Source organism: Abrus precatorius, unplaced genomic scaffold, assembly GCF_003935025.1.
Source record: "Abrus precatorius isolate BTA unplaced genomic scaffold, Abrus_2018 Scaffold7, whole genome shotgun sequence".
NCBI classification, from domain to species: Eukaryota; Viridiplantae; Streptophyta; class Magnoliopsida; order Fabales; family Fabaceae; genus Abrus; species Abrus precatorius.
In genome coordinates, this window is record NW_020874417.1 from 12,263,943 (window position 1) to 12,273,298 (window position 9,356).

The window sequence follows — 9,356 nt, forward strand, 5'->3', positions numbered from 1 at the left end:
TTAGATCTCTAGGAAAATTCAACCTGAGAGCCTCATTTCTAGGTAAAGGGAGTTGATTCAAAACCCAAACTCCTTATTGGTCTTTTGGTTAAAAAATGCTAAGTTTCTATTGGGACCCTAAAATAATAAGATTTCTTAAAAATTTAATATGTAGGATAGAGAGTTTGACACGAAAACTCCTTTTGAATCGTAACTTCGATATTTTATTTTGGGTAATAGAACGCCAGTGATTCTCTAAATTGCATTACTACAAATAAAATTTTGGATATGAGGAACCAATAATTTAATCTAAAGATCATCTAGATAAAATTTTATGGTAAACAGATGAGTAACTAAGCTTCTGAGATTTTTTTAGATTTTATTATTATTTATGTATGCACAAGTGATATTGAACTTTAGGATAGACCACTTTGTTATTACTTAGAAATTGTGTATGTTGGGTTATATGATTGGGCTGAGTTCAGAGGTGTTCGACCTCCGACACATTGTATTGATTTATGTGGTGTGAAATTGTTTAAGGATCTTTTGTGTTAGATGAATGTTTGTTGATGACTGAGGTATGTTGATATGAATGAAATTAGATTATTGATGAAAATTATTATATTGTTCTCAAAAGAAGAAAGAGTTTTATGTATAAAAGTAAATGATATGACATGATGAACGAATTATGAGATATGTGATTGTAATACGTGAATCAGATAGATTGATAGGTGTTATTAGAATACAGTTGTTGTGGTACATTGAAAGGTGTAATCATAATACATGTATTGTAATACATTAAGTTATGTAATCAAGACTAACGTATTATGACACGTTGATCTATGAGAAGAATGAGAAATATTGAAGAAGAGAAATGGAATAAATATAGATAGTCACTGAGATACACTGAGCGTGTGGAAGACGAGGGCGATTGAGAAATCTGGGGGAAATGAGGGTGGTGGATGTCTTTGCATGATTACGTAAAAATTAATGAAAATAGATAAAAAAAAAAAAAAAAAAAAAACATCACAGGTCTCACACTCATTTCCTGACCTAAACTCCTAACTACACCTTTGCTAAATGGGGTCAGGTCGACACACGTGTGTATCTGTGTTGCTGCGGCTAACCAGCAGCTATCTATGCTATGAAGTTCTCAATGGATCCCAGGGCAATGAATATGAAAGTGTAATAAATGTGAAATTGTAATGAACATAAAGTAGTATAAAGATTGTATGATTATAATATATGCATTGTAACATATCGATTAAGGTTGTTACGATATATGTGTTGTAATACATTGACGAGTGCAATTAGGACATATGTATTGTAACATATTGATTGATGTGACAAAATACATGTATTATGTTATACAGATTAGTATAGAAATGTATGTCATAAATAATTACAAAATGATTGATTTGTTGGATGTGTGCTCTGTTCTGATGATGATTTGTGTGTTTTGAGTGTTATTGTTAATTGATGTATGTTAGAAATGTAATAGCCAATATTTTTTGTAGTATATAAATTTTATGTCGAGCAAAGAGATTTAGTGGGGTGAGAAATACTCACCATTACTAATATTTTTAGGTAATGAAAGTGAATAGATAAAGACAGTTGGTCCGTTCTAGGATCATAATCCAATGGTATTGAAAGGAAGGCTGCTCTGTAGGGACTAGAACAGTTTGAGAAATTATAATATTTTATCCTAATTACATTTCATGTCGACTAAGTTATGTAAATATTTCTTTAATATCAAATTTTAGAATTTATAATATTTTGGTGAATTTTGTTATAATAAATACTTTTGGAGATGTTTTTAATGATATTCTAAACTTATATGTATACCATGTGAACCAAACAATGTGCTAGATGTAAATTTAAGTTTTATTTATCACTTTAAAGTCTCGAATTTATTCCTTTGAAGTTTTAAATACTTTAGAATCTTATAAAATTTTCTTAAGAGGAATGTAAGTTGTTTTTATTCAATTCTTAAATTTATAAAATAGAACAAAAGTTCTATTTTTTTTCTTTTGCTATAAAATTTATTTTTTAAAAAAAGAAATTAAGGATGTTACACCAATCACATATTTAAGGTAAAATAAAAATTATAATAATTAAAATACTAAAAAAAAAAAAATACATAACTAGAGTTATGATGAAATGTTTGCATGACTATATAAGATTTTTATGATTTATGATAATTTCGTGTTTCCATTTTTTATTGATGTTTATCCTATTACACTACATTTGTGTTTTAGAATTAAAATTTTTTAAACATACCATTAATTAATTATATTGTAGGCGATTATATCACATATAGTTAATGGATCTATAGCGTAAAACGAGACAAAGGATTAGGTAGACCAATCTTATTTCTTCTCTTTTAATTATTATTATTAAATTAACAACTTATAAACTTTTTATGCTTTCTTTTCCTTTCACTTTACATTACCATTGGGGGTGACATTTTAGAAAAAAAACTGTTAATATTGCATAATCATTAGGTGTTAATAGATTTAGTATGAGTGGTTGACAATTACAAGAAAATCAAAACTAGAATTAATCTAAAAGTAAACATAGAGAAGTGTAAAGGTAAAATCATACACCCTAAGTTCTTCTCAATTAGTTTACCATAAAAGACTGCGCTGTTTTTAAATTTTATTTTAATTACTTTCATATGTAAATATTTGTTTTATTTAATTTCACATTCTTGGTAATTGGAAACAATCTTTATGGGATGATATTTTGAAAACTTATTTTAGAACCCTTTATTACTTTTCATTGAGTACACTTGCCCATAAACAATACTCGTACCTAGCCTTATATCTGCATACCCATACCTGCACCTATTACTTATGTTTGTCTAAGAAAAAAAATACTTGCAAAGAAAAATATACTTATATAACCTCATATGAGTAGCATAATAAATAAATAAATAAATAAATAAATAAATATATATATATATATATATATATATCTGTGTGGGGGGGGGGAGGAGAAGAGGGGCAGGGTGGGTATAAGTTACTCATACCCGCACTTATCCTATTAAAATTTGTGAATATTTTTTTTCATATCCATACTTGTTTTGCAAGTAAATACCTGCCTATTGTGAGTAAATTTTGCAAATACTCATTGTGTACTTTAACTGTTGTCATTCCTAATCAAAACCTGTCAAACCCAATTATTTTAAAACCTATTTTCTATCCCATTTTAGTTTTTACACAATTTAGGGCAAATGATCTTTACACGTAATTAGACTCCCGAACTCATATTTAGTTAATTAGACCAAATTTTTAAAGTTTTCTAGAATTCTTTAAAAATCTTATTGACAATATTTATACTTATCCACTTCTTCAAACATCTCTGTTTTTCTCTTTCCCATTTTCAATTCTCCTTTTTTTGTATATTACTTTCTCCCGTCGCGGTCCCAATTACGACAATATATTATACTCATCCATTTATCACACAAAAGGTCAAAAGTTAATGAACAAAATATATTTCTAAGAACCATAGGTTTTATTATTTTAGCAATGAATACAATATTAGACCTACACTATCTTAGTTTCATCTTGGTGCTCCATTTTTTAATATATTTACTTTGTTGATAGGAATGTCTTTCTTTAAAAAAGATGTGTTGCTTATGGTGTACTTCTTTACTCCATAATTATCCTATATTATTCTCAACTTTTAAAATATTTGAATTTTTGAATGATTCAAAAAACAAATTTTCTCCACTATGGAATTTCTTGGGATGGTATCAATCAATATCATTCTGAAAGAAAAGATGTCCAGTTAAAAATGGAAATGGTTCATCTTTAGAAATAGATTGAAGTTAGGCAAGAACTCAAAGAAGCAAAAGAATACGTCACCATTGTAGTCATTCACATACCCTACTTTCAAAATCTAACAACAAAATATCTATGGAAACAAAATCAGGTAAAGATCTCGTCAACATTTTCAAATTTAAGAGTTTTTACTCAAGATGATAAGTCACTATTTCATCAAGCAAAATTGATAACAGTTCTTCTTGAACTAAATGGAACCTTTGGTGATTTGGTTAAAGTAAATCCACTTGTTCAAATTTAAAACCATTAGATGTAATTTGTCCACTAAATCCTTATGAAGAAAAAGTGTGCAATCAACCAAACCATGTGATGCCACTTGCTAATAGCAATGATAACAAGACTAGAGATGCAACAAATATAAAGGGACAAATAATAATGCAATGCTCTCAAAATCCTTATCTTGAGCAATAATGCAAAATTCCTAAGATTCTTATCTAGAACACTTTATGAATTGGAAAAGACAACACTTTAATTCAAATGACCCAAACATGTTACCGAGTCATGATTCTATCCATAAAGTGTTTAAAGCCTAGGTTCAAGTATATTTGTCTTTTGTAAAATAATTGTACTTTAAAATAAAGCGTGTCACTTTGACTTTAAAGATATCTAATGTGATAATATAAGTATTTGTCATATACTTGATTCCTTTCTCTGTATAACGAGTGCTTGTAGTCAGTTTTAGGCAGAAAATGCCTACTTCTATCAATAGTATTTAACTTTTGATAGAATTCTAAAATCTTTTATTATTCTCCTAAAAGTTTAGTCTTATTATCTTGAGGTAGATCTTTGTGAGAATAGAGATAAATAACTTGTAACAGAGAGAGAGTATGCTCTACACTTTTTTCTTGAAAAATTTATGTATCAAAAAATTGTTTGATGAATGATCTATTGCTACAATCTTATTTATGATTAAACGTTACAATCCTATTTATGATTAAGCGAAGTAATTAGAATTTGAGAAAGTAGAATATGAATTATCAAAAAATTCATTTTATGAAAAGTTTAGTTATAATATGGTTTACTCCCTGCTAGCAACGGGAAGTAAGGCTTGGAGCTGGTTCAGTTACATGAAAGGGAGCAAGTGACCAAGTGAGAGTCTACCGATGAAAAAACAAATAAGCAAACTGTTTCGTGGGATAAAATAAATGAAGCAAAGTTATGGTTTTTTTTCTTCATAACGATTCTGAAAAAATTCAAAATATTTATAATAAGTCTCTTAATTTTTTTTCACTTAAAAAATAAATATATATTGGTTTTGTTCTAAACCACTATAACCAGTATTCCTACCTATTACAGTGGTTTTGAAGTGAATCGCTACATTAGATCATTTTGAAAAAAATACATATGTTGAAATTTGTTAAATAAGGAGCCTTTTATAGCAGCTTAGCTTAGATAAAATGGTAATAAAATACTCCAGTTATTATAATAATTAATTGTTAATTATGTAACTTGTTACAGTGTATGAATATGGAATCGCTATAGAAAAGTTATATTTAACGTAGTGACAGTGTAAAGTTTTGGGGAGTAATTATAAACTGCTCTCTAAATGCGTCTATTTTCGATTTTTATATAACGATATTTATTAGAGAAATTTAAATTACTATCTAAAATTATGTGAAACATTCTTTAATATCTTTTCTTGTGCAGTGAAAAGTATTTTAAAAGGTGTTATGCTTGAATTAAGCTTATTGGAAGCATATACAGTCAATTGATATGTTGGGTTCACATTGTGATTTTGGTTGGTGTAGTTCGGTTCACATTGTGCGTTCGCATTAGAGACAACATTCCAATGCATGAAAGGGAATAATTAATTGATAGTGAAAGAAAAGGGGAAACTGACGATGGAAAATCGCCTTGTGGATCTAGTTATAGATCTTAGGCGTTAAAATTTACTATAACATTTGAATGTTGCGTAATTTTTTAATTCCCTATGCTCTAAATTAGCATGTTGAACATGTATGTGTCTACACAAACTCAACTTCAAGATACCCATCATTTTAGTGTTGTCAGGACTTCGAGGCTTTGATACCAAAACAGAAAAATATTAGAAGTTAATGCTGTCTTTCCTGATTTCATCGATTGTGTACAAAAGATACACGTACACACGTAAATAGCTCCCAGATTTGATTTCATTACATTATCAAATTACTGTTATTCCTAAAATCACCGGTACTTCATTGTTGTTTTTTAACTGTATTTGTTGGCATTAGATATAATATTGTAGTGCAATGAAGAAAAGAAAATTAATTGACGGAAAGAAAGGAAAGTGGAGATAAAGAAGAGTGTCATACGGATCTATTTTTAGATTTTAAACTTAGCATTTTTTTTTTATGCTGTGTAACTTTTTAATTAGCTAAACCCAAAACTGACATGTCAAAATGTGTCTACACAAAATTTACTCAACTTCAAAATACCAATCGAGTTATAGGTATTTAACAATGTTTTTAACGATCTTTCACAAAACTAGTGACAAAGGTCAAAGAGTAGTACAGGAACACATTATCTACACATAAAAGCTGCTAGTAGATAGTTTTAAAGCCAACAAAATTTTAACAACGACCTTTACATAATTCTCTTCCATTGCTTTCCTCGCCTCCGTTTTATTAAAATCCCTCCTTCCTCTCCCTTTCTTAATACCAAGCACACCAACAAAGACTCTTACATACATAATAATACTAATCCTGATTGATTAATCTTTGGATTCTTTTTTGTTGCTCTACTCACATCAATCTTACATAAGCAACAAATTGAACTTGTTTGTTTCTGGGCACAAAGCAAATTCAAATGCATTATGCAAACTATAATGAAGAAATGATAAAACCTGAGTTTGGACCACCCCTAACAGGTTGGATATGGTTCTTAAGCATGCCATCCAACTCTTTGACAAACCTCTCCATGGCATCAGATGGTAAACAAACTGGAATCACTAAACCTTCCTCTCCTTCAGCATTTTTGAAGGGGATGTAAAAGCTTGCGACACCAGGTATGGCTCCAACTCCTCCCTTAGCTGGTCCTCCATAAGCAGGGTTTCCCCACCCGCAGTCAACCCCTCCAAACCCAGCACGCGTTACATCTGACACAAGATAAGACCTCACCACAGTAAAGTGAGGCCTTCCCTTGATGACCATTAAATCTGCCAGTGAATGCATGTATTCCTCGGTCACATCTGCTTTTGCTTTCCTTACTAACTCCAGAGCATATCCCAACGGACTTTCACATAGCTTCCCAGCAGTGGTAACCGCAACGGGAAATGCAAAAGCGTTGCCATAGTAACCTGTTGGTAAAGGAGGGTTAAATTTGGAACGCGCGTTAACAATGCAGAGTATGCGAACCTCCTCGTCTTTCTCTGGCTGCAGTGCTATTGTGCGACAACGCCAGAGACATGCAGTGAGGATTTCAAAATTAGAGCATTTTTGTTGGTTGGGAGGAATGAGGCTACGAATGGCAGCTAACTCAGTGGGACCAAAGAAGAAAGAGCGATGGGCCATGTCGTCTAAGGGGATGATGGTTCCCTTTGTGTCAGCCACTTGCTCGTATTCACGGTGGCTGCATGTCACTTTTGGTGGGTCTCTCGCATTTAGAAGCTCTCTGTTCCACACCGGTGGGGTTGATGGTTCGTGCATTCCACGAGCCATTTCACCCAACGCAGTCATGAATTGGACTAAACCAGCTGCATCGCACATCGTGTGGTTTAGCCGGAGAGCCATGATGAAGCCCCCACATTTCAGTCGTGTTACCTATAACAAAATGTTAATCAAGAATATTAGTTTGTGATTAGAATCACCAAAAAATATATAAATAAATAAAGGAACTCAAAGATGTAATCCATTGTGTATGTAGTTTGATTTATTTATTTAAAAATTATTTTTTATTTAAATATTGATTTATTTAAAAAATCATCTTTCCACACATGATTTATTTGGAAAGAAGGATGACACGTGAACTTTTCAGTAAGGGTCTGTTTATTGGTTAGAAAACTTTTTAAAACTTTCATAAATAATTATAAAAAATAATTTTTTTTATATTTTATTTCATATCTGTGAATATTTAGTATTAAAAATCATAAAAATATTTTTTTTATTATTTCTATATAACTATTTGAAAATAAAAAAAATAATGTTATATTTTGATAATTATTTATAATAATAAAATATATTCTTCAAACAAAATAAATTCTACCAAAATCTAGCTATTAATATCAGTGGAAGAGAGTTTTGTTAAGTAAAATTTTAAATTTAAATTTTATAAATAATTATAAATATTAAAAATAGCTTCATTTCTTAAGAGTGTTCATTAATATAACTTAAATTAGTTAAAATTTTAAATAATTTTTTAATATCGAGAGTAAAAAAAAATAAAAATTATAAGCAGTTATAAAAAAATAGATCCATAAATATAAAATGTAAATTTAAAAGATAAATTAAATAATTTAACAATTGAAAAGTTATTTTATATATATATATTAATAATTTTTTAAAAAGATAAATTATAAGCAATTATAAGAGGATAGATTTATAGACATAAAATAATTTTTCAACTGCTTAGATTATTTGATTTATATCATATTTGATATAGGTGTAAATAGATTTATCCTATTTATAAATTTATATATTGGTGTAATTTTATAATATCTTCGAAAAAGAGAAAAAAAAAAAAAAGTTAAAAATAACGGTAGCTTTTATATAGTTAAGGAAAAGGGTACCTGTATAAGAAGCAAGGGAGAGTTAAGGACATCTCCAGAACCAGGAACATCGAAAAGAAGCTCCTCCAAGCATGGAAAGGGAGGTTGAAGAGCATCACCAAATTGCTTAAGCGTGACATCTGCATCAGCCTCAATGAACATAACACCTTCTCCAGTACAGTCAACCATGAGTTTCCGACCAGGTCCTTCCCTAAGTCGACCTGCAAAAGGATAGTAAAACACAAGTGTTTCTGCAAGAGCCTTTCTGATCACCTCAACAGGGTCTTTCCCTGCTTTTGATGGATCATAGCGATAGAACTGTATCACCGGAATTTGGAAACGCAGGCCATCTTGGTCATCTATGTCTGATAGTAGCTTCACTTCGCGTGGGGTGGGTTTCGCTGGAGCCACCAGCTCCGCCTCACGCCTTCTCACTGTAAACACCAGCGAAGCGGCCATAATTAGAAAAGAGAAATATTTGCTGATCAAGATTATTTGTGGGTTGCCACTGCTACACCACCAAGTGTGGTATATATAATAGAATGACCCACCTCCTGCATTCCTTTTGCTTTAATTATACATGTCCTTCCTGGAAATTGAGGATATAAATAATATTAGGTCAAAAAGTTAAGACCGTTTTCTGAACTTCCGTTTTAAAATAATTTTCATATACAAAACTTATAATTTAATTTTATAGGCATAACTAGTTTCAATGTAGTTTTAATGCATGGTGTTATTATATATTATTAATTATAGATATAGCAGGACTAAATATAAAAAATAAATTAAAAGATGTAGAGATACTATGCAATATCTTTGAATGTTGTCGAGATAATATTAAAAAGGATTAT

The 9,356-nt window shown here is 30.2% G+C and overlaps 1 protein-coding gene across 1 annotated transcript; it reads right to left on the bottom strand.

Moving 5' to 3' along the window:
- Positions 1-6,605: 6,605 nt before the first annotated feature.
- LOC113872425 (benzyl alcohol O-benzoyltransferase) lies at positions 6,606-9,014 on the bottom strand. Its single transcript, XM_027509966.1, has 2 exons — positions 8,527-9,014; positions 6,606-7,561 (listed from the first exon to the last, which is right to left on the bottom strand). Exons 1-2 carry the CDS (start codon positions 8,962-8,964, stop codon positions 6,623-6,625), a joined length of 1,377 nt encoding a protein of 458 aa, XP_027365767.1. The 5' UTR covers positions 8,965-9,014; the 3' UTR covers positions 6,606-6,622.
- Between the last annotated feature and the right edge of the window lie 342 nt (positions 9,015-9,356).

What these genes read in the sequence shown, in the direction of transcription:
- LOC113872425 (XM_027509966.1), bottom strand. Translation starts at nt 8,964, where the DNA reads ATGGCCGCTTCGCTGGTGTTTACAGTGAGAAGGCGTGAGGCGGAGCTG. An exon ending in CTCCCTTGCTTCTTATACAG is followed by an intron (nt 7,562 to 8,526) that starts GTACCCTTTTCC and finishes ATTTTGTTATAG; the next exon opens with GTAACACGACTGAAATGTGG.